General features: G+C 39.8%; 1 protein-coding gene across 6 annotated transcripts in view; it reads left to right on the top strand.

Moving 5' to 3' along the window:
• The first annotated feature begins 1,646 nt into the window (after window positions 1–1,646).
• arhgap32b (Rho GTPase activating protein 32b) overlaps window positions 1,647–26,799 on the top strand; it is a 69,147-nt gene continuing 43,994 nt past the window's right edge. For 3 of the 6 annotated variants that reach the window (XM_061740654.1, XM_061740651.1, XM_061740648.1), the window contains exons 1-13: window positions 1,647–1,939; window positions 5,830–5,854; window positions 6,275–6,367; window positions 12,022–12,116; window positions 12,232–12,316; window positions 12,730–12,816; window positions 14,794–14,931; window positions 15,055–15,147; window positions 15,240–15,362; window positions 16,818–16,895; window positions 17,181–17,262; window positions 18,864–18,917; window positions 22,581–22,655. In XM_061740654.1, the coding sequence (XP_061596638.1) occupies window positions 1,794–1,939; window positions 5,830–5,854; window positions 6,275–6,367; window positions 12,022–12,116; window positions 12,232–12,316; window positions 12,730–12,816; window positions 14,794–14,931; window positions 15,055–15,147; window positions 15,240–15,362; window positions 16,818–16,895; window positions 17,181–17,262; window positions 18,864–18,917; window positions 22,581–22,655 (1,174 nt within the window). In that variant the 5' untranslated portion in view covers window positions 1,647–1,793. Of the gene's footprint in view, window positions 1,940–5,829; window positions 5,855–6,274; window positions 6,368–11,600; window positions 11,630–12,021; window positions 12,117–12,231; window positions 12,317–12,729; window positions 12,817–14,793; window positions 14,932–15,054; window positions 15,148–15,239; window positions 15,363–16,817; window positions 16,896–17,180; window positions 17,263–18,863; window positions 18,918–22,580; window positions 22,656–26,799 lie in introns of all 6 variants that reach the window. The other 3 variants (XM_061740649.1, XM_061740652.1, XM_061740653.1) reach the window with 3 other exon arrangements.

The following is a 26,799-nucleotide window of genomic DNA, read 5'->3' as shown; positions in this document are numbered from 1 at the left end:
TGTGGTTCGCCCCGTGTTTTTGTTGTTTACATGTCTCAAATCTTCTGTTTTGCTTCTGTGAGGGTCTGGAAAAAAATGAGATTAAGGGTGATGCCAAATGCAGATAATACTGGGGTCCTTGACATGCCAGATTGAGATCTAAATATGTTCTTATATCGTTATTGAATGCACTGTATTTTTTATTTGTTGCATTGATTGACTGAATGTTCCTATATTTTCAACACTGTGACTAGTTTTATGTTTTACACTATGCAATACGTTTTACACTCTACAATATGTTTTTTATTTAAAAAAAAAAACGTAATAATTACCTAGTACTCACTGGGTAAATTACCCGGTAGTTACCATGTAATTACCTTGTAAATAGAAGGTACTACTAGGTAATTACAGTGTAATTACCATGGTATTACCTGTTATTACTGTACTGTAAAAGAAAGGGTTACCTGATAATTTCCTATAATGTAATAATTTCCTATAATGTAATAATTTCCTATAATGTAATAATTTCCTGAAAATGTAATAAAATTTGCACTTAACTCAATCGAAAATGTAATAAAACCCAATAATGTAATAACTTCACCAATAATGTAATAAAATATCCTGACTGATATTGTAATAACATTTTTATCAATAATGTAAAACCTTATTACATTATTGGGAATTTATTACATGGAACTAAAGTCTGTAATTTAACCCAATAATCATTCTGGTGATTCAAATCCAGCGTATATGTGTATAGTTTTTGGAAAAGAAAAAAAAAGAACCACCTGAAAATGTAATAAATTCCCAACAATGTAATAAGGTTTTACATTATCGGTAAAAATGTTATTACAATATCAGAAAATCGATTTTTTTCAACACACGCCTAAGAAAAAGAGCAGAATACTTGTTGTTCTGGTAAACTCACCACTAATACTGTGGTGTTAGTAATTAATGTAATTAGTATAACCTTTAATACTAATTAATTACTGTGTATGTATGTGTGTGTGTGTGTGTATATATATATATATATATATGTGTAATTGTATTTTAAATATAATTGTATTATATACTAAAGTATCACGTTTATTACGTGTTAGTTCTGGTTTCCAACAAAACATTCCTTTTTTGGGCAAAAACAAAAAAAATACCAAAAGTTGTAATGATGAAAAAATGTATCTTTAGACAAACAGTACGAATCATTCGATTTTTAGGAATCGAATCGAATAGAATAGAATAGAATCGAATAGAAGACTTTATTGATCTCCCAGAGGAGAAATTAAATCGTGCAGCTAAAACACACACACGCTCAACGGTTTATACAAACACATTTAAATAGAAATAACCAATAAATAGCTAAATAATGAGCAATGTACAAGAGAAAAAATAGTATACAAAAAAACGGATAAAAAAAAAACGGATAATTAATATGAGAATCGATTTAGAATCGGAAAATCGATTTTTTTCAGCACAGACCTACGTGCACGAGCACATGCACGTGCACGAGCACGGGTCTCTGGAACCTGGTGAGTCATTTGATCCAGATTATAAATAACTTTTCTTTTATTTCCTCTTCTCCCCCTCTTGTCCTCTGTTCCTCTTTTCCTCTTTTCCTCTGTTCCTCTGTTTCTCTGTTTCTCTTCCTCCATTCATCGTTTCCACAGATCCCCCTTCACTCCCACATGTGATTCCTCTGATCTCATCCGTCTTTCCCATCATCCCCCTCTCCCTCCCTCCTCCCATCATCCCTCTCTCCCTCCCTTTACCCCCCTCCCTCTCCCCCCCCAGCGCTAGCTGGTCGTAGCTCCAGTATCATGGAGGCGGCCAGCGGTGCTGCAGCCGCGGCCGCCGGAGGAACCGGAACAACCGGAACAACCGGAGTAACCGGAGTAACCGGAGTAACCGGAGCAACGCCGGGGCTTCTGGGAGCCGCTTCGTCCTCCAGCGGCCATGACGACAGGTGAGGGACACCCCCACCCGTGGGTGGGAGTGTGTGTGTGAGTGTGTGTTTGAGCTGCAGCTGCAGCTGTTTCTCTCGTGTGTTTCTGCCTCGTAACTCGATCGCTGCAGTCGGTGCTGGTGAGCAGGAGGTGGAGGTGGAGGTGGTGGTGGTGTGTAACGGTGTAACGGTGTAACGGTGTGACGGTGTAACGGTGTAACGGTGTGACGGAGGGACCTCCAGCTGTACTGTCAGGGGGGCGGTGATGGAGAGACGGAGGAGTAAATGTGTCGGGGTGGAGGTGGAGGTGGAGGTTGGGGGGACATGCCTGAGCTGAGTCATCACACCCCCCCTCCCCCGGTACAGCTGGAGGTTCCTCCGTCACACCGTTACACCGTCACACCCCCGCCACCCCCCCCCCTCATGCACCAGCGTGAACAACAACATTAGCTGCTGGAGGACGTTCCAGATACTGTTAGCAGTAACAGCCGTCAGCCGTCACGGGGGGTTTCTAGGGGATTCCAGGGGTTCCAGGGATTCTCGTTGTGTCTCCCTGGGGGGGGATCCTCTTAAGTGGGGGTGTCCTGGGTTGGGGGGGTGTCCTGGGCGGGGGTCTCGTATGTGCTCCACATTCCACACTGCAGTTGTAACATTTTCTGCTGCTGAGACGCAGAATCTCAGGGGTCAGAGGTCGGGGGTCGGTTGTTGACCTCTGGTTAACCTCTGACCTGCAGACGGGTCACCCCCTACCCAGGTTAACCTGGTTAACCAGGTTAACCAGGTTAACCAACCCTCCTCCTCACCTGTAACAGAGATGGAAACACCACTCGCTGCTAACTAACTAGCAGCAGCTGCTAACATGAGAGCTGTTTCTGTTATTGTTTGTGTGTTGTTGTTTCTGTGTTGCTAACCCTAACCCTAACTTACCTTGCCTATATGTATATAAGTCAGTGGTTCTTAACCTTGTTGGAGGCACTGAACCCCACCAGTTCCATATGCTCATTCACCGAACCCTTCTTTAGTAAAAAATAAAATATGATTTTTTTTGGTTCACAAAATGAATTGTGCATTAACATCACCATGTTCAGATAACAAAACCAACACAGTGCATGAACTCAAAACAACTTACCTCAGTGTGACTTCTGCTGTTGCCTTTGAGAGACCAGTTCAGATATGCGTGGCTTCACCTTGGAAAGTGCCAGTCTCATGTCATTTTCACAGCAAAGTCTGTTCCTTTTCTTAGTTTTTATATCCAGCATCCTCGAAAACGATTCCTCACAAAGATATGTTGTAACGAATGGTACAAAAAAATCCAGGGCTTTCTTAGCAATAACTGGATCATTTTCCATTTGTTGACACCAAAACGTTGAGAGCGTTGTTGTACTGAAGAGTTGCTGTTGAACCTGGCTCTGCTGAAGTTCAATGATTTCGTCGAGGTATTCATCATTGACTGCTGTCTCAATAGCAAACGTGAACGGCTGTCTCACCCATGCTGGATAGGATGCTCTTGTAGGGAAGTATCCATCGAGAGACTTCGCAAGCTCATCTAAGTGCGTGGCAATTGTTTGCTTCAGTTCCATGGGTACAGATATGTCTCCAAGTCCACACACATCTGCGATCTTACTTACACAGTCGTCCAGAAGGGGGAAGTTTGCGAAGTTGTTGTTCTCTGCTCGTCGTTTCCATAACGGTAACTTTTTTTGAAAAGCCTTCAGGTTTTCTTCTGCTTCCATTATGTTAACTCCACCACCCTGCATCTGCTGATTGAGATGATCGAGAGCTGCGAATATATCAGCCATGTATGCTAAAATGAGAATGAACTCAGAATCTTTGAAGCAATCTGCATGACAATGTTGGTGCTCTTGCAAAAACTGGGCTAATTCCACACGCAGGGCAAAAACACGATTCAGCACCTTTCCCCGGGATAACCACCGAACATTCGAATGGTAAAGAAGTACCTCGAATTCAGAGCCCATTTCTTTACACAGCTGACTGAAGATGCGGTGCCTCAGAGCACTATTTCGCACATAGTTCACACATTCCACTAGAATTTTTAATACTTCTGCCATTTTGGGCGGCAAGGTTTTTGTTGCCAACGCATGCCTGTGCAGAATGCAATGCGTAACAATGATGTGCGGTGCATCGGCTTTTACTAGCGCACCAAAACCAGACTTTCTTCCCAGCATCACTGGAGCTCCGTCCGTACAAACTGCAGAAACCATATCCCATGAAAGGTTGTTGTCTCTGAAGAAGTCATCCACAAGCTTCTTCACATCGGCTGCCTTAGTTGTTGTTGTAAGAGGCTTACAAAATAAAAACTCTTCTTTTATCATGTCGTCTTTCACATAGCGCACAAAAACGGCAAGCTGGCTTAAATTGGAAACGTCGGTGGTCTCGTCGAGTTGAAGGCTGGATTTTGCCGGGCTTGAAATCAAATCCGCGACTACTTGAGCCAAGATGACTTTACTCATGCACTCTATTCTGTCGCTGATGGTGTCATTTGAAAGAGGAATTAGGGATAATTTACCTTCAGCCGCTGTTCCGAGTATCAGATTCGCCATCAGCTGGTTTTACGAATGTTTCGCCAATGGTGTGCGGTTTGCCCTGCTTTGCGATCAGATAAGCAACTTCGTACGATGCTGTGAGGATCGGTTTGTTGATGGGTACAAATCCAAGAGCGGGCAGAGTGGCCTTTTCGTTGAATCTGTCTCTCTTCACCTTGAATTCAGCAAGCGTTGTGTTCTTGTATTCCCCATCTCCATGCAGCTTCAAGAAGTGTTCCTTCAGTTTTGCAGGTGCGAGACTAGAGTTGCTCAACTTGGCATTGCAAATCATGCAGATGGGACGCTGACTCCGTCACGTTCCGTGATACATGTAAATCCATGTTTTACATATTAGTCCGACCACTTTCTTTTTTTGCCGTGGGGTCGGCGTCACTAACGCTAAACGTCACACCGTTCCGGTGTGTGGTCCCGACTGAGAAAGAGGTCTCACTCTGCTGCTTATCCAGCGCTCTCAAAGCGGACCGGTAGGAAATCCCAGAGCAGGACGCTTTCAATTACTGTGCCCACTAACCCTGCGTTCACACTGAAAGCGTCACGGGCGTCCCGACGCCAGCATCTCGCCGCTTGGTGCATTCACACTGAAAGCGGCGGGTACTGTTGACGCCTGCAGGGGGCGGGGCTAAAGCTGCAGAAGTGGAGGGAACAGTGGGAACAGCCTACTCATACAGCGTGCACATCTTCAGTTTCCTATTTCACCATAGATCACACTTTGGGACGCCTGCTTTATATTTTAGCGTTAATTTACGCGTAGATAAGAGTGAGTTTGATCCTTAACAAGTTTGGTCCTGGATCAACATCAACCGCCAGAGCCCTTGCTCCCGGTGAACCATAAATCCACCTAGGCTGATTTATGGTTCCGCGTCACACCAACGCAGAACCGACGGCGTAGGATACGCGGCGACGCACACCGCACCGCGACCCTAAGCCGTCGGCTATGCCGTCGATTTAACGCGGAACCATAATTCAGGCGAAGCTGCAGTCTCTGCGCTGATACTGACACAGCGGGTCGGAGAGGATTTGGTCATGATGTTTAATGGGTTTTGGGATTAATAAGCACGGGTTTTTATTATTTTTCGTTGGATCAATTTAGCAAATAAAATAGTTTTGGACCATCCAGGTCCTCACCCATCAGATACGTGTTTCACATGACTAGACTGAGGGGTGGACCTCTGCAGCGGAGGCTCCACCGAACCCCTGAGACCGACTCACCGAACCCCTAGGGTTCAATCGAACCCAGGTTAAGAACCACTGATATAAGTATATGTGTATATATATATATATATATATATATATATGTATATATATAGTAATAGTAGCAGTAATTCCTGTTCTCTCTCCGTCCTGCAGGGGTCTGAGGGTTCGTCACCCGGAGGTTCGTTACCCGGACGTTTCACTGCAAAAACTCCAAATCTTACCAGGAATATTTGTCTTAATTCTAGTTCAAATGTCTCATTTTTAGTCAAAAAAGTGTCATTAAACTTAAAACAAGAGTCATTACCAGAAAAATAACTTGTTATTTGATAATTTTCACCTGTTTCAAGTAAATTTTCACTTGAAATAAGTAGAAAAATCTGCCAGTGGAACAAGATTTATCTTCTCATTACAAGCAAAAAAAAATATTCTAAGATATTCTACTCATTTTAAGTGAAAATCTACTTGAAACAGGTGAAAATTGTTGCTTTTTCCAGTGATGACTCTTGTTTTAAGTGGAATGAGATTTCTTTGAATAAAAATGAGACATTTGAACTATAAATCAGACCAATATTGTTGTTAAGATGTTGAGTGTTTGCAGTGTTGTCTCCTGGAGGACGAGGACGTGGTTCCTGAGCTGGCCTACATCCATCCCAGAGAGAGACCGGACTGGGAGGAGACCATCAGCGCCATGGTGAGTCGTTAGGTTATATTAATAATGATAATATAAACCAGTGCTGGGACCATACGGGTAGAGTTGTTAGGTCATATTAATAATGATAATATAAACTAGTGCTGGGACGATACGTATAGGGCTGGGCGATTTTGGACAAAAATAAAATCCTGATTTTTTTTTCTCTGAAAACGCGTTTTTTCGATTTCGATTTCGATTTTTTTTGGTAAAACTACAAAAGACAATGGAATAAATTGTTTCAAATATTTTATCTTTATTTTTAAAGAAAAATAGCAAACAAATTTCCCTATTGGGAATGAAGTGCAATTGAAAGATCCTGTAAATCCTCCTTGAGTTTAGTAAAGTGACAACATTTACAAAGACGACTAGACGAGCTCCGTCTGTAATGCAGCTGCAGAAAAGGAACATCCATTTTCCCATTTTCCTTTTTTAACATCGATTTTGATTAATAAATCTGATTTAGATTTAAAATCGATTAATCGCACAGCCCTACGATACGGGTAGAGTTGTTAGGTAATATTAATAATGAGTGACAAACTTCTACAAAACCGTACCGGTGTATGATTTTTGAGTCCTGTCGAAAGGTTTCTGAATCTGACATTTAATTGTCCTAAGACAAATCCAGTGATTTGTAATGATTATTTTACCAGAAATTCAGAGTGACGTAAAATGGCAGTTCCCTTCAAGTTATGACCACGATACGCGACAGAGTCAATAAGGACCTTATGACAATAATATGTGTTAATTTCATTGTGATTGGGTGAATGAAACAGCAATGACAGCACATAATGTGATGAAAAATGTATACCTGACCAAAAGGTGGCGCTATGGAGTTCATCCAAGATTGTCATATCCACTTGTTTAGAATGGAAGCCTGATTACATGTATTGATTTTGGGTTAATTCTGACCAATTATGTTTAAGTTACAACAACTTTTATGTTCATGGCGAGACACCGAAATTTGACAACCTCTAACAGCGACGCCCTTTGATAAAAAAGTTACAGTTTTCTCTGTCAGTCATCGTCAATGTCTTACCTATTATCTCACCAACTTTGAGATCAAGAAACTGATCTCGTTTGGAGCACAGATGCATACTACAAGACATGACAATTCCTGGTGCCAACAGGTGGCGCTACAACCGATCCTGAATATTCCACCATAGATGGGTTCAGGCTCAGCCTACAATCATACACATACGTTTTCAACCACATCAAATCATGTGTTTCTGAATTACAGCCAATTGATGTTTCATGGTGAGCCTTAAAAATGACCTCAAACTTCGCCGGATCACTACGGTCACGCCCTCAGGTAAAAACTTAAAAGCTTCGCAATTTAGCGTCGGCCATGTGTCTAGATTGTACAAACCAAGTTGTGAGCCAATCCGATAAAATCTCTAGGAGGAGTTTGTTAAAATACGAGGTCTGGAAATGACCAGAATTCATGAAAAATGCCATTTTCTGTTCAAAATGCCGGACTTCCTGTGTAACTTAGAGCATGGGTCCAAAAGACTTTTTTGTATGGCTTTGTCTGATATAATAGACACATAAAGGTCATTGCTGTAAGTCAAACCATATTATGGGGCTCTTCAAAAAACATAACATAGGTGGCGCTATAGAGCCCATTCTTGTTGACCCATAAATAAAATACGTAATTTTTCGCGACAAGCGTGTGCAAAATTTGGTGAGTTTTCGAGCATGTTAAGGCCTCCAATAATGATAATATAAACTAGGGCTGGGACGATACGGGTAGAGTTGTTAGGTAATATTAATAATGATAATAATGATAATATAAACTAGCGCTGGGACGATACGGTAACTCAGGATTCAACACTGAGACGATATTTGGCCACGATAACGATAATATCACCATACACCATATCTACCATATTCCATATATTGTAGGAAATTTAATCAACGATATATCACGATATATGACTGAAAAAGAAAAAATACCCATAAAAAGGAAAACATCTGTAGCGATGCATTTATTCCAGGGATCGGCAACCCAAAATGTTTTAGATCCATATTGGACCAAAAACACACAAAACGAATATGTCTGGAGCCGCAAAAAATGAAAAGTCTTGTATCAGAATTAGAATGAAGACAAATGGGGAAATTCGAGAAAAAAGTCGAAATGTTGAGAAAAAACTTGAAATGTTGAGATTAAAAAGGAAAGGAAAAAGGAAGAAAAAAAGAGAAAAAAAGGAAAAAAAAGGAAAAAAAGGTCAAACATTTTTGAAAGCTCCAGGAGCCACTAGGGCGGCGCTAAAGAGCTCTAGAGCCGCGGGTTGGCGAGCCTTGATTAATTCAAGGCCAAAACTTCCTACAATGTACAAAGAAGTGCATTTGTATATTTCCTCATTGCTGCTAGGCTGGTTAATGTAAACTCTGTACAATGAACATTAACAACATGTTTTCTATAAACCAGGACAGGCACTGCTTTGTTTCTGAAAGTCAGTGTAAAGGCAGACGTTTTTGAATTTATTATGAAACATGTGCTTTTATTTTGAAATGACGAGAAACAGGAAGTAGCGTCTTATCTCCGTAAGCTACACAGAGACGGCGGAGCATCTGTACCGACAACCACGTAAATCCTTTGTGTGTTGGAATAAAATATCCATATTTGCCGTCAGTTTATTGATTATTTGTTGCGACAGAGCAACAATATATTGAAATATCCATTTTTTTCCCCCCCCACCACTACTGCTGCCTTGCTGCTCTCTGGTCTTGTTTTCATTCACGTGCCTCTGATCGGTTCACACCACACGTTCATCACTTCCTCCACCCCGTTACTTGGTTCCTGCATCCACAGCTCTGTGAGAAAGGAGGCCGTTTCCACGGCAACCTGGCCACGGCCTCCCGCGGTGGCTGCTGGTTGGAGTTCTGGAAGAGAAGAGGAAGAAGAAGACCATGGATCAGGAGCCTTTAGTGCTGCAAGTCTGCTGTCCTGGTCCAGGGGGGGGGGGACTCATCAGGACTGATCAGTCCTGATGAGTCCTGATTGGTCCTGATGGGACCAGGACAGCAGACTTGCAGCATCAAGGCCTCATGTATCAACGTTCTTCTTCTTCTCTTCCAGGACTGACGCTCCGCTTGTTTTATCTCTGAGAAGGAGAGACGAGACGAGAGAGTTAGAAAAGCCTGTAATTTAAAGCCGCGACTTTTAAACTGCATGTAAACACCTCAACCTGGTCAAGTTGGGCGGATTCATCAACCAGCTTGGAGCACCTAGATAAGCCAGTCGCAACCAGGTTGTTAATGCCATGTGTACGGGGACATAGATACTGCAGTCTGCACATGCTGGAGAATTTCCCCCGGGTGGGGTTTTCCCCCGGGGGAGGGGATTCACCCGGAAGTGAAAGGAGACGACGCGTGCTTAGCCATTCTTTAATTCTTCAAAACATGTCTACATCAATCCACATAACTTGTCGAAGGTTCTGCGGGTCATTGGAAAGTTCTCCTTCCACTCCTCGTCGCTAAATTCCTTTAGCACCACTCGCTCCCACCAATCTTTGCTCCTGACCCGCATCCAGCATGAACGTTGAGACCTCCTTAGAAGCAGGGACGCTCCAGCGTCCATCAACAGGTTTGCGCTCTCTATGGCCCCTTGACGTGTTACTCGCCGCCGGCGTCGTTCTTCTATCATCACTGCAGTCACTGCAGTCAAAAGATCCGTTGTTCTTTTCATCATCAACACTAAAAGGTACATAATGCAGGAAATGTAGCTGCTGTAGCCTCGTCGAGGTGCTCGGACGCCATCTTTCTTTCTTGTTGTTGGTAAGCGGAGGTCAACCGGAAGTGGCTCTTTGTTGAAATGGTTACCATGGTTACCTCGGGTACAGCGCCACCTAGTGTCACGGAGTCAGCCATGCTCTGGTTACAGTGGCTTATTCAATCTGATTCAGTCTGATCTCAGAACAGCATGTGTGATCAGACAAGTGATCCAATCTTCTGCATGTCATTATGTGATAAGATCTGCAACCAGGTTGAATGGCTGCATGTGTACGAGTATACTCGAATATTCACGATATACCGTATTTTCTATAAGGCTAAAACACCTAAAAGCCTTTAATTTTCTCAAAAACCGGCAGTGCGTCTTATATATGATCATTACGGTAATGTCTGTTAATGTAGTCAGGGGGATTGTGGGTAATAACAGGGGGATTGTGGGTAATAACAGGGGGATTGTGGGTAATGTAGTCAGGGGGATTGTGGGTAATGTAGTCAGGGGGATTGTGGGTAATGTAGTCAGGGGGATTGTGGGTAATAACAGCAGCGACGCTGACTCTCATAATGGAGACTTTGAAGAGACGGAGCAAAGCTGGTTTTTATTTTGTTAATAAAGTTTGACATACGGTACTTTTCTTCTTGTTTTTTTTTTTTTTTGCATTTGCTGTAGGATTTTGTAGCATTTCCTGTAGCTCCATCAGGTAGATACGTAACTCAACCCCAGCCACTATAGTCGGTATTTTACCAGATATTTAGTGCTTAGCCTTATAATACGATGCGTCTTATAGTGCGGAAAATCCGGTAGTGTTTTTGTAGATCAGAGTAGAAGCAGAGATACATGGACTACACTGATACATCTCCCAGCCCTGGCCCAGCGGCCACGCTGACGCGTCGCAGCTTCAAATCGTCACTTACCTGCGTTCTCTGCCCACTTCCTGTCTGGCACTTTCAAAATAAAAGGAACTAGCGAGCAGCTCCTCTTCTGAACATTGAGCCGATTGTTGTGGCCGACTGGTGTCAGTCAGGTGACTTTAAAAACCCTAACGGCTGCAGAGGTGCTGCTCACGCCCTCACCGGGTCATTTATTCCTGTATTTATTTATGTTTTTGTGTATTTATGTGTTTAATAATGTATTCATGTATGTATTTGTGTATGTATTTATGTGTATTTAAGGCCAGGAGTGCAGATATTCCGGAGTTCAGGACGGAGCTTGTGTATTTGTGTATATATTTATGTATTTTTTTGTGTATGTATTTATGTGTTTAAGGCCAGGAGTGCAGATATTCCAGAGCTGAGGACGGAGCTTGTGTATTTCTGTATTTATGTGTGTATTTGTGTATATATTTATGTATTTTATATTTATTTGTGTATGTATTTATATGTATTTAAGGCCAGGAGTGCAGATATCCCGGAGCTCAGGTCAGAGCTTGTGTATTTATGTGTGTATTTATGTATATATTTATGTATTTATTTGTGTATTTATGTGTGTATTTATGTGTTTAAGGCCAGGAGTGCAGATATTCCGGAGCTCAGGTCTGATTCTCTCATGTGTTGGTGTATTTATGTATTTATTTGTGTATTTATGTATGTATTTGTATGTATTTAAGGCCAGGAGTGCAGATATGCCAGAGCTCAGGACGGAGCTTGTGTATTTGTGTATATATTTATGTATTTTATATTTATTTATGTATGTATTTGTATGTATTTAAGGCCAGGAGTGCAGATATCCCGGAGCTCAGGTCTGATCCTCTCATGTGTTGGTGTATTTATGTATTTATTTGTGTATTTATGTATGTATTTGTGTATTTATGTGTATTTTAAAGGCCAGGAGTGCAGATATCCCGGAGCTCAGGTCTGATTCTCTCATGTGTTGGTGTATTTATGTATTTATTTGTGTATTTATGTGTATTTGTATGTGTTTAAAGGCCAGGAGTGCAGATATCCCGGAGCTCAGGTCTGATTCTCTCATGAGGTCGAGCAGCAGCAGCTCAGCCAGTATGAAGGTGAAGACGGTGAAGAAGTGAGGAAACACACACTTATACACACTTATACACATACACACATACATATATACATATACGCACATATACACATGCGCACATATACAAACCTGATCCCTCTGTTTTGTCTTGCAGGCTCTGCTTCTCCAAGGCTCATTTCCCCAAACTGGCAGAATGTGCTCATTTCCACTACGAGAACGTGGACTTTGGAACCATTCAGGTACCTGCTTTAGTTTATTGTTTATTCTTGGCTTTAAAACAAACAACAACAACAAATCACCATCAAATTGTCAAAATGTCAAAAAAAGCAAAACAATTTAACAGTCTCATCCAGGAATAAAGAATAACAATGTGTTGGAGAGAAAACAGGAGGAATTAGAACGCTGATTTAGTCCTGGTTCCTCACTATATCACATCATATACCATACCAGGTCTAGGCTAGCGGGTCTAGGCTACGCATCACAGCCCCGGTGCATGCTGGGAGCTGCATCTCGGCCCCGGTGCATGCTGGGAGCTGCATCTCGGCCCCGGTGCATGCTGGGAGCTGCATCACAGCCCCGGTGCATGCTGGGAGCTGCATCACGGCCCCAGTGCATGCTGGGAGCTGCAGTAATCATGTCTTCTGTCCTCCAGCTCTCTCTGGGAGACGAGCAGAATGAAATAACCCGGAACGGGTTCGAGTCCAAGGAGCTGGTTTACCTGGTGAACATTTACTGTCAGGTATTATTCTAGTTTTATTACTTTATTATTATTCCCCTTTTATTCCTTTATTATTCTACTTTTATTACTTTATTATTCCCCTTTTATTCCTTTATTATTCTACTTTTATTACTTTATTATTCCCCTTTTATTCCTTTATTATTCTACTTTTATTACTTTATTATTCCCCTTTTATTCCTTTATTATTCTCCTTTTATTTCTTTATTATTCCCCTTTTATTCCATTATTATTCTCCTTTCATTGCTTTATTATTCTCTTATTTCTTCATTATTCCCCTTTTATTACTTTATTATTTTCCTTTCGTTCCTTTATTATTCTACTTTTATTTCTTTATTATTCTACTTTTATTCCTTTATTATTCTACTTTTATTTCTTTATTATTCTACTTTTATTTCTTTATTGATCTCCTTTTATTCCTTTTATTATTCCCCTTTTTATTTCTTTATTATTCTCCTTTTGTTTCTTTATTATTCTCCTTTTATCTCTTTATTATTCTCCTTTTATCTCTTTATTATTCTCCTTTTATTCCTTTATTATTCTCCTTTTATTCCTTTATTATTGTCCTTTTATTCCTTTATTATTCTCCTTTTATTCCTTTATTATTGTCCTTTTATTCCTTTATTATTCTCCTTTTATTCCTTTATTATTGTCCTTTTATTCCTTTATTATTCTACTTTTATTTCTTTATTATTCTACTTTTATTTCTTTATTGATCTCCTTTTATTCCTTTTATTATTCCCCTTTTTATTTCTTTATTATTCTCCTTTTGTTTCTTTATTATTCCCCTTTTATTCCTTTATTATTCTCCTTTTATTACTTTATTATTCCCCTTTTATTCCTTTATTATTCTCCTTTTATTACTTTATTATTCCCCTTTTATTCCTTTATTATTCTCCTTTTATTTCTTTATTATTCCCCTTTTATTCCATTATTATTCTCCTTTCATTGCTTTATTATTCTCTTATTTCTTCATTATTCCCCTTTTATTACTTTATTATTTTCCTTTCGTTCCTTTATTATTCTCCTTTTATTCCTTTATTATTCTCCTTTTATTCCTTTATTATTCTCCTTTTATTCCTTTATTATTGTCCTTTTATTTCTTTATTATTCTCCTTTTATTTCTTTATTCTCCTTTTATTCATTTATTATTCTCCTTTTATTACTTTATTATTCTCCTTTTATTCCTTTATTATTCTCCTTTTATTCCTTTATTATTGTCCTTTTATTCCTTTATTATTCTCCTTTTATTCCTTTATTATTCTCCTTTTATTCCTTTATTATTGTCCTTTTATTCCTTTATTATTCTCCTTTTATTCCTTTATTATTGTCCTTTTATTCCTTTATTATTCTCCTTTTATTCCTTTATTATTGTCCTTTTATTCCTTTATTATTCTCCTTTTATTCCTTTATTATTGTCCTTTTATTCCTTTATTATTCTCCTTTTATTCCTTTATTATTGTCCTTTTATTCCTTTATTATTCTACTTTTATTTCTTTATTATTCTACTTTTATTTCTTTATTATTCTACTTTTATTCCTTTATTATTCTCCTTTTATTCCTTTATTATTCTCCTTTTATTCCTTTATTATTGTCCTTTTATTACTTTATTATTCTCCTTTTATTTCTTTATTATTCTCCTTTTATTCCTTTATTATTCTCCTTTTATTCCTTTATTATTCTCCTTTTATTCCTTTATTATTCTCCTTTTATTCCTTTATTATTCTCCTTTTGTCTTTATTATTCTCCTTTTATTCCTTCATTATTCTCCTTTTATTACTTTATTATTCTCCTTTTGTCTTTATTATTCTCCTTTTATTCCTTCATTATTCTCCTTTTATTACTTTATTATTCTCCTTTTATTCCTTTATTATTCCCCTTTTATTCCTTTATTATTCTCCTTTTGTCTTTATTATTCTCCTTTTATTCCTTCATTATTCTCCTTTTATTTCTTTATTATCCTCCTGTTTTCTCCTGCAGGGCCGCAGCTGGACCGTGCGGCGCAGCTACGAGGATTTCCGGGTCCTGGACAAACACCTGCACCTTTGCATTTACGACCGGCGCTTCTCCCAGCTAGCCGAGCTGCCGCGGCTAGACAACCTGGACGACCAATCAGAGGTGAGTACCGGCCCGGGGGGGGCGGTGGGGGGAGGAACGAGGGAGTAACGGAGGTGTTATAACGGTAGTGTAACGTGTGTGTAACGTGTGTGTAACGCGTGTGTAACGTGTGTCTCCCCCCAGTCCGTCTCCCAGGTGCTGCTAGCTTACCTCGCGCGGCTGTCCGTCATCGCTGACAACAAGATCAACTGTGGGCCGGCCCTGACCTGGATGGAGGTACCGCCCCTAGTGCTAATGCTAATGCTAACCCCCCCGCCGTCACTGGTACTGATGCTGGTACTGATGCTAATGCTAATGCTAACCCCCAGGTGGACAACAAGGGCAACCACCTGCTGGTCCACGAGGAGTCGTCCATCAACGTTCCCGCCATCGCGGCGGCTCACGTCATCAAGCGCTACATCGGCCAGGCGGCCGACGAGCTCTCCTTCGAGGTACGTAGACGGTAATAGATGGTAATACATGGTAATAGATGGTAATAGATGGTAATAGACCTTAATAGAGTGTACTTCCGGCTCTCGGCGAAGGTGGATGCTTTTTCTGCTCCTCTCCCTTATCTATCTGCTGCTACTGCTTTTGTCCTGTCTCGTCTTCAGAGTCTCTTCTTTTCACTCCTCCCAAACTCTACAATCATGGAATTGATTAACTGGTCTCTCAGCACAATTGACCAAATGTTTGCGACGAGAAGTCAGGGGGTAAGGGAGCCCTCCTGCCCCGATGGGACATTTTTTGCTGGTTACAAGATGGATTCCTGGAAACATTGGAAACCGTTGTGTTTGGTGATTCTGTCTGTCGAGGACGTTGAAGATGCTTCATAATTGGATTTATGATAGCAGGATTTCTCTTGATGGGAGGAGGGGGATTCCTGGTCTACCGACAAACGCGTAAGTCGTCGACAGCTGTTCTGGCTCTTTCAGAGCTGCCGGACGTGGCTGAAGGATCAAGCAAGGTGATCAACACTCAGACTTTAACGCTGGGGGAGCAAAGCCGTAAGCTGGATGTGATTCTTGAACAGAATCTCAGGCTGGCGGCGTCTTTGAGCTCATTGGCAAGATGGATAAGACCTTGGAGAAGTTGGAAGCTCGGCTTGGCGGGAATTGATCACAAATTCGTCTGATTGGAGTCGCCATTGATGAACCAGAGACTGAAGGCAGACGGAAAATTACTGGAGGCTGCCGGTTTCCTTTCTTTCAATACAATTGTTGATTCTATAATCTGACCTTGACAGAGCGGTTTGGCCGATCGCTCTGGTCACAATCTCCCTGGTGGAATGTAAACAAGGTGACTCTGCCCCCACTAACCCTCCCCTCTCAGGAACATCTGTGGACCTGTTTCAGAACTGACCGAGCCGTCTGATAACATCAAGGACATTGGCTGAGGAGCAGCTCTGAGTGAAGTTCACGGACTTACCGCTCACACACACTTACTGATAACCACCTCCCCCTGACACGGACGCCGGGTTCGAGCGCCACGAAGGCCGTCACTTGGATGAACTGTGCCGGGACCCCCGTCCCACTTGCCCACCCCCCATACCCATGCAGGTTATGATGTTGTTTTGTTGTGTGTATGTTGCTTTTCTGTGCTGAGGTGTTTTTTGCACCTTGACACTAGGTATTAATACACAGTGTGAAGATCCTTTTTTTCTCCCTCCTCCTCCATCCCAGTGTCATCCTTCCTCTAAAAATGGCGTCCGTATTAATGGTGCCATCGGTGTAAACCGGAGTCAAGTTCTCTCGTCTGATTTATGTCTGACCTGGCAATAAAGCTTTTTCTGATTCTGATTCTAATAGACGATAATAGAGTGTAATAATCTATAATAAACTGTAATAGATGGTAATAGAAGGTAATAGAGTGTAATATTTTGGTAATAATGTGTGTTATCTCTGCAGGTTGGAGACATCGTGTCAGTGATTGACATGCCTCCCAAAGAAGACACAACGTGGTGGAGAGGAAAGCACGGATTCCAGGTACTGACGGCCCGGGTGGGAGGAATCAGAGGTTTTACTCCCTCTCACCCTCTTCCTCACTCTCTCACCTCCTCACCCTCTCACCCTCTTCCTCCTCACCCTCTTCCTCCTCATCCTCTTCATCCTCACCCTCTCACCCCCTCACCCTCTTCCTCCTCACCCCCTCACCCTCATCCTCACCCTCTCACCCTCTTCCTCCTCACCCTCTCACCTCCTCACCCTCTCACCCTCTTCCTCCTCACCCTCTCACCCCCTCACCCTCTCACCCTCTTCCCCCCCCCCCAGGTGGGCTTCTTCCCCAGCGAGTGTGTGGAACTCATCAACGACAAGGTTCCCCAGTCCATGAGCAACGCAGCCCCCAAGCCAGGTAGGAATCTGGGGGGAGGTGGTTTTTACTTTATTCTATTTTATTTTTTTTTTATTTGTTTTTGTTTTTTTTGTCTTTTTTGTTTTTTTTTTGTTTTTTTAAAATTAAATTATTTATTTTATTTTATTTTATTTTATTTTTATTTTATTTATTTTTATTTTATTTTATTTATGAGGGATGAATCCACCCTGATCACCAACGAGCACCAACTTTGACCTGAATCTGTCGGGGGAAAAAATCGATATTTCAATATATTGTTGCTCTGTCGCAATAAATAATCAATAAACTGACGGCAAAGATGGATATTTTATTACACACATAAAGGATTTAGGCGGTTGTCACCGCACTATTGATCATGCACTTTAAATAGTCCAACAGTGTTTACATTTACAGACTAGCAGCAGTGACGTTTATGCACTTTCTTTGTACATTGTACAAGTTTTGGCATTGAATAAATGCATAACTACAGACGTTTTCCTTTTATGGGTATTTTTTCTTTTTCAGTCACATATATCGTGATATATCGTTGATTAAATTTCCTACAATATATAGAATATGGTAGATATGGTGTATTGTGATATTATTGTTATCGTGGCCACATATCGTCTCAGTGTTGAACCGTGAGTTACCGTATCGTCCCAGCACTAGTTTATATTATCATTATTATCATTATTAATATTACCTAACAACTCTACCCGTATCGTCCCAGCACTAGTTTATACTATCATTATTATCATTATTAATATTACCTAACAACTCTACCTGTATCGTCCCACTGCTAGTCCTGACCAGTGTTGGGACTAACGTGTTATTTAGTAACTTTAGTTAGTTTTGCGGTAACTAATACTCTAACGCATTACTTTTTAAATTCAGTAACACAATTACCAAACGGTGCGTTACTCCGTTATTTCTGTTATTTCTGGCGACAGTGAAGCTTTTTTTCCCCTGAGAGACCGGAGGAAACGTAGAGTTTATTCAGAAACATGACGGTCATGAGAAGGAGAGTTTCACAACGTGGAGATATCGTCATTACAGCAATACCTGGTTTATCACGGGGGTTACGTTCCAAAAAGAACCCGTGATAAGTGAAATCAGCGAAGTTTGAACCTTTTATTTTATACAACGCTTCAAATCGCTGTGTAGCGTCTTTTTCTTCTTTTTACCAGAGAAGAACACAGTCCTGCTCTGCAAAAACTCAACATCTTACCAGGAATATTTGTCTTATTTCTAGTTAAAATGTCTCATTTTTAGTCAAAAAATCACATTACACTTAAAACAAGAGTCATTACCAGAAAAATAACTTGTTATTTGACAATTTTCACCTGTTTCAAGTAAATTTTCACTTAAAATAAGTAGAAAAATCTGCCAGTGGAACAAGATTTATCTCCTCATTACAAGGAAAAAAATCTTATTTTAAGTGAAAATCTACTTGAAACAGGTGAAAATTGTTGTTTTTCCAGTGATGAGTCTTGTTTTAAGTGTAATGAGATTTTTTGACTAAAATGAGACATTTTAACTAGAAATAAGACAAATATTCCTGGTAAGATTGTGAGTTTGTGTGAATCTGCACGTGTCTCTGTTGACTGTCTCCTCTTCCTCAGCCTCCCCCTGCTCCGGCCTGCAGCCCCCCCCGTCCTGGAGCCTGTTCCCCCCCTGTTGGTACCACACCCTCACCCTCTCACCTGTATCACCCCCCACCTGGAAAACACACCTTCACCTCACCCCCCCACCTGCATGCTCCGCCCACCACACACACACCTGTGGTCGGCTGCTGTCACCTACATGATCACCTGATCACACCTGAGTTTAATCGCACTTTTCTACTAGCACCTACTAGCATCTACTAGCACCTACTAGCTCCTACTAGCACCTACTAGCACCTACTAGCTCCTACTAGCACCTACTAGCACCTACTAGCACCTACTAGCAACTACTAGCACCTACTAGCACCTACTAGCACCTACTAGCATCTACTAGCACCTACTTGCATCTACTAAAATCTACTAGCTCCTACTAGCATCTACTAGCTCCTACTAGCATCTACTAGCACCTACTAGCACCTACTAGCATTTACTAGCACCTACTAGCATCTACTAGCAACTACTAGCTCCTACTAGCATCTACTAGCACCTACTAGCATTTACTAGCACCTACTAGCATCTACTAGCTCTTACTAGCATCTACTAGCACCTACTAGCATCTACTAGCTCCTACTAGCATTTACTAGCACCTACTAGCATCTACTAGCACCTACTAGCATTTACTAGCACCTACTAGCATCTACTAGCTCCTACTAGCACCTACTAGCTCCTACTAGCACCTACTAGCACCTACTAGCATCTACTAGCACCTACTTGCATCTACTAAAATCTACTAGCTCCTACTAGCATCTACTAGCTCCTACTAGCACCTACTAGCTCCTACTAGCACCTACTAGCATTTACTAGCACCTACTAGCATTTACTAGCTCCTACTAGCATCTACTAGCACCTACTAGCATCTACTAGCTCCTACTAGCATTTACTAGCACCTACTAGCATCTAATAGCACCTACTAGCATTTACTAGCACCTACTAGCATCTACTAGCACCTACTAGCTCCTACTAGCATCTAGTAGCACCTACTAGCACCTACTAGCATTTACTAGCACCTACTAGCATCTACTAGCACCTACTAGCTCCTACTAGCATCTACTAGCACCTACTAGCATTTACTAGCACCTACTAGCATCTACTAGCTCTTACTAGCATCTACTAGCACCTACTAGCATCTACTAGCTCCTACTAGCATTTACTAGCACCTACTAGCATCTACTAGCACCTACTAGCATTTACTAGCACCTACTAGCATCTACTAGCTCCTACTAGCACCTACTAGCTCCTACTAGCACCTACTAGCACCTACTAGCATCTACTAGCACCTACTTGCATCTACTAAAATCTACTAGCTCCTACTAGCATCTACTAGCTCCTACTAGCACCTACTAGCACCTACTAGCTCCTACTAGCACCTACTAGCATTTACTAGCACCTACTAGCATTTACTAGCTCCTACTAGCATCTACTAGCACCTACTAGCATCTACTAGCTCCTACTAGCATTTACTAGCACCTACTAGCATCTACTAGCACCTACTAGCACCTACTAGCTCCTACTAGCATCTAGTAGCACCTACTAGCATCTACTAGCATCTACTAGCTCCTACTAGCATCTACTAGCACCTACTAGCATCTACTAGCTCCTACTAGCATTTACTAGCATCTACTAGCATCTACTAGCACCTACTAGCATCTACTAGCATCTACTAGCACCTACTAGCATCTACTAGCATCTAGTAGCACCTACTAGCTCCTACTAGCATCTACTAGCATCTAGTAGCACCTACTAGCTCCTACTAGCATCTACTAGCATCTACTAGCTCCTACTAGCATCTACTAGCACCTACTAGCACCTACTAGCACCTACTAGCACCTACTAGCATTTACTAGCACCTACTAGCATCTACTAGCATCTACTAGCTCCTACTAGCATCTACTAGCACCTACTAGCATCTACTAGCTCCTACTAGCATTTACTAGCACCTACTAGCATCTACTAGCACCTACTAGCATCTACTAGCACCTACTAGCATTTACTAGCACCTACTAGCTCCTACTAGCATCTAGTAGCACCTACTAGCATCTACTAGCACCTACTAGCATCTACTAGCTCCTACTAGCATTTACTAGCACCTACTAGCATCTACTAGCACCTACTAGCACCTACTAGCATCTACTAGCACCTACTAGCTCCTACTAGCATTTACTAGCACCTACTAGCATTTACTAGCACCTACTAGCACCTACTAGCACCTACTAGCATCTACTAGCTCCTACTAGCATCTAGTAGCACCTACTAGCATCTACTAGCACCTACTAGCACCTACTAGCTCCTACTAGCATTTACTAGCACCTACTAGCATCTACTAGCACCTACTAGCATTTACTAGCACCTACTAGCTCCTACTAGCATCTAGTAGCACCTACTAGCATCTAGTAGCACCTACTAGCATCTAGTAGCACCTACTAGCATCTAGTAGCATCTACTAGCACCTACTAGCATTTACTAGCACCTACTAGCATCTACTAGCACTTACTAGCATTTACTAGCATCTACTAGCTCCTACTAGCATTTACTAGCTCCTACTAGCATTTACTAGCTCCTACTAGCATCTACTAGCACCTACTAGCTCCTACTAGCACCTACTAGCATCTACTAGCTCCTACTAGCATCTACTAGCACCTACTAGCATCTAGTAGCACCTACTAGCATCTAGTAGCACCTACTAGCATCTACTAGCATTTACTAGCACCTACTAGCATTTACTAGCACCTACTAGCACCTACTAGCATCTACTAGCTCCTAGCATCTACTAGCACTTACTAGCATCTACTAGCACCTACTAGCATTTACTAGCACCTACTAGCATCTAGTAGCACCTACTAGTACCTAGTAGCATTTACTAGCACCTACTAGCATCTACTAGCACCTACTAGCATCTACTAGCTCCTACTAGCATCTACTAGCTCCCAATAGCTCCTACTAGCATCTACTAGCTCCTACTAGCATCTACTAGCATCTACTAGCATCTAGTAGCACCTACTAGCATGTACTAGCTCCTACTAGCATCTACTAGCACCTACTAGCATCTACTAGAACCTACTAGCTCCTACTAGCATCTACTAGCACCTACTAGCATCTACTAGCTCCTACTAGCATCTAGTAGCACCTGCTAGCATCTACTAGCTCCTACACTGCAAAAACTCCAAAATCTTACCAGGAATATTTGTCTTATTTCTAGTTAAAATGTCTCATTTTTAGTCAGAAGATCTCATTACACTTAAAACAAGAGTCATTACCAGAAAAATAACTTGTTATTTGACAATTTTCACCTGTTTCAAGTAAATTTTCACTTAAAATAAGTAGAAAAATCTGCCAGTGGAACAAGATTTATCTTCTCATTACAAGCAAAAAAATATTGTTCCACTGGCAGATTTTTCTACTTATTTTAAGTGAAAATCTACTTGAAACAGGTGAAAATTGTTGTTTTTTCCAGCGATGACTCTTGTTTTAAGTGTAATGAGATTTTCTGACTAAAAATGAGACATTTTAACTAGAAATAAGACAAATATTCTTAAGATTTTGAGATTTTGCAGTGTACTAGCAGCTACTTTTAAATATTTAGATGATGTTAAAGTTGAATCGTTCTCTCTAACGTCTTCTCTCTCTCATCCATCCATCATCATCCCTTCATCATCCCTCCATCATGGCTGCATGCAGACCTGGAGTTGGACTCTGTCCTGCAGGAAACTGTATGGGTGGCCGACCCGCTGAACCACTACAGCCTGAACTCAGGTAGAAACATGACCCCCCCCCATCAAAAACAGTATGGTAGATTTTTTAGTGCGTCCAAAACATTAGTACGTACTCAATAGTATGTACTATCCATACTCATTCTGGAGAAATGTATTAGTGTGGATTGATGGACACTAATTGGGGAGTTGTTACCATGGTAACAGCAGCACTTCCTGCCGTTGGGAGGGGGAGTTGTTACCAACTGTTGGTAACAACTCCCCCTCCCAACGGCAGGAAGTAGTACGTCTGAATTAATGCAGACTACTGATATTTACTCAAAACTGTACCGAACTTAAGTTTACTTTTTTGTATATACTGTTTAGTTTGGCATTTCTGACGCACCGCTTGTTTGTTCTGGTTGATCATGTGACTCTCATGACCCCTGACCCCCCCTCCCTTCCCAGCATGCTCTGCTTCTGATCCACATGATTCATCCCTGCAATATTTTCCTGGAGGGAAAATATTCCTGAAATATTGTTGAAATATTCCCAAAATTTTGTTGAAATATTCCTGAAATATTGTTGAAATATTCCTGAGATAGTCCTGAAATATTCCAGAAATATTCCAGAAATATTCCTGAAATATTCCAGAAATATGCCAGAAATATTCCTGGAATTTTGTTGAAATATTCCTGAAATTTTGTTGAAATATTCCTGAAATTTGTTGAAATATTCCTGAGATAGTCCAGAAATATTCCAGAGATATTCCAGAAATATTCCAGAGATATTCCAGAAATATTCCTGAAATATTCCAGAAATATGCCAGAAATATTCCTGGAATTTTGTTGAAATATTCCTGAAATATTCCTGAAATATTGTTGAAATATTCCAGAAATATTCTGAAATATTCCTGAAATATTGTTGAAATATTCCTGAAATATTCCTGAAATATTCCTGAAATAATCCTGAAATAATCCTGAAATATTCCTTAAATAATCCTGAAATAATCCTGAAATATTCCTGAAATATTCCTGAAATAATCCTGAAATAATCCTGAAATAATCCTGAAATAATCCTGAGATATTCCTGAAATATTCCTGAAATAATCCTGAAATAATCCTGAGATATTCCTGAGATATTCCTGAAATATTCCTGAAATAATCCTGAAATATTCCTGAGATATTCCTGAGATATTCCTGAGATATTCCTGAGATATTCCTGAAATAATCCTGAGATATTCCTGAAATAATCCTGAGATATTCCAGAGATATTCCAGAGATATTCCAGAGATATTCCAGAGATATTCCAGAGATATTCCAGAGATATTCCAGAAATATTCCTGAAATATTCCTGAAATATTCCTGAAATATTCCTGAAATATTCCTGGAATATTCCTGAAATAATCCTGAAATAATCCTGAAATAATCCTGAAATAATCCTGAAATGATCCTGAAATAATCCTGAAATATTCCAAAAATAATCCTGAAATATTCCAAAAATAATCCTGAAATAATCCTGAAATATTCCTGAGATATTCCTGAGATATTCCTGAAATATTCCTGAAATAATCCTGAAATAATCCTGAGATATTCCAGAGATATTCCAGAGATATTCCAGAGATATTCCAGAGATATTCCAGAGATATTCCTGAAATATTCCTGAGATATTCCTGAAATATTCCTGAGATATTCCTGAGATATTCCTGAAATATTCCTGAGATAATCCTGAAATAATCCTGAAATAATCCTGAGATATTCCAGAGATATTCCTGAGATATTCCTGAGATATTCCTGAGATATTCCTGAAATATTCCAGAGATATTCCAGAGATATTCCAGAGATATTCCAGAGATATTCCAGAGATATTCCAGAGATATTCCTGAAATATTCCTGAGATATTCCTGAAATATTCCTGAGATATTCCTGAGATATTCCTGAGATATTCCTGAGATATTCCTGAAATATTCCTGAGATAATCCTGAAATAATCCTGAGATATTCCAGAGATATTCCAGAGATATTCCTGAAATATTCCTGAGATATTCCTGAAATATTCCTGAGATATTCCTGAAATAATCCTGAAATATTCCAAAAATATTCCTGAAATTTTGTTGAAATATTCCTGAAATTTTGTTGAAATATTCCTGAAATTTTGTTGAAATATTCCTGAAATTTTGTTGAAATATTCCTGAAATTTTGTTGAAATATTCCTGAAATATTGTTGAAATATTCCAGAAATATTCTGAAATATTCCAGAAATATTGTTGAAATATTCCTGAAATATTCCTGAAATACTCCTGAAATATTCCTGAAATTTTGTTGAAATATTCCTGAAATTTTGTTGAAATATTCCTGAAATTTTGTTGAAATATTCCTGAAATATTGTTGAAATATTCCTGAAATAATCCTGAGATATTCCTGAAATATTCCTGAAATAATCCTGAAATAATCCTGAGATATTCCTGAAATATTCCTGAAATATTCCTGAAATATTCCTGAAATAATCCTGAAATAATCCTGAAATATTCCTGAGATATTCCTGAGATATTCCTGAGATATTCCTGAGATAATCCTGAAATAATCCTGAGATATTCCAGAGATATTCCAGAAATATTCCAGAGATATTCCAGAGATATTCCAGAGATATTCCTGAAATATTCCTGAAATATTCCTGAGATATTCCTGAAATATTCCTGATATATTCCTGGAATATTCCTGGAATATTCCTGAAATATTCCTGAAATATTCCTGGAATATTCCTGGAATATTCCTGAAATATTCCTGAAATAATCCTGAAATAATCCTGAAATAATCCTGAAATATTCCTGAAATGATCCTGAAATAATCCTGAAATATTCCAAAAATAATCCTGAAATATTGCAAAAATAATCCTGAAATAATCCTGAGATATTCCTGAGATATTCCTGAGATATTCCTCAGATATTCCTGAAATATTCCTGAAATAATCCTGAAATAATCCTGAGATATTCCAGAGATATTCCAGAGATATTCCTGAGATATTCCAGAGATATTCCAGAGATATTCCAGAGATATTCCAGAGATATTCCTGAAATATTCCTGAGATATTCCTGAGATATTCCTGAAATATTCCTGAGATAATCCTGAAATAATCCTGAGATATTCCAGAGATATTCCTGAGATATTCCTGAGATATTCCTGAAATATTCCTGAGATATTCCTGAAATATTCCTGAGATATTCCTGAAATATTCCTGAGATATTCCTGGAATATTCCTGGAATATTCCTGAAATATTCCTGAAATATTCCTGGAATATTCCTGAAATATTCCTGAAATATTCCTGAAATAATCCTGAGATATTCCTGAAATAATCCTGAAATAATCCTGAAATAATCCTGAGATATTCCTGAAATATTCCTGAAATATTCCTGAAATATTCCTGAAATAATCCTGAAATAATCCTGAAATATTCCTGAGATATTCCTGAGATATTCCTGAGATATTCCTGAGATAATCCTGAAATAATCCTGAGATATTCCAGAGATATTCCAGAGATATTCCAGAGATATTCCAGAGATATTCCTGAAATATTCCTGAAATATTCCTGAGATATTCCTGAAATATTCCTGATATATTCCTGGAATATTCCTGAAATATTCCTGGAATATTCCTGAAATATTCCTGGAATATTCCTGAAATATTCCTGAAATATTCCTGAAATAATCCTGAAATAATCCTGAAATAATCCTGAAATATTCCTGAAATGATCCTGAAATAATCCTGAAATATTCCAAAAATAATCCTGAAATATTGCAAAAATAATCCTGAAATATTCCTGAGATATTCCTGAGATATTCCTCAGATATTCCTGAAATATTCCTGAAATAATCCTGAAATATTCCAGAGATATTCCAGAGATATTCCAGAGATATTCCAGAGATATTCCTGAGATATTCCTGAGATATTCCTGAGATATTCCTGAGATATTCCAGAGATATTCCAGAGATATTCCAGAGATATTCCAGAGATATTCCAGAGATATTCCAGAGATATTCCAGAGATATTCCTGAGATATTCCTGAGATATTCCTGAAATATTCCTGAGATAATCCTGAAATAATCCTGAGATATTCCAGAGATATTCCTGAGATATTCCTGAGATATTCCTGAAATATTCCTGAGATATTCCTGAGATATTCCTGAGATATTCCTGAAATATTCCTGAGAT

Source organism: Cololabis saira, chromosome 14 (assembly GCF_033807715.1).
Source record: "Cololabis saira isolate AMF1-May2022 chromosome 14, fColSai1.1, whole genome shotgun sequence".
Classification (NCBI taxonomy): Eukaryota; Metazoa; Chordata; class Actinopteri; order Beloniformes; family Belonidae; genus Cololabis; species Cololabis saira.
The sequence above is the reverse complement of the archived record's forward strand: the minus strand, read 5'-3'. Positions and strand labels throughout refer to the sequence as shown.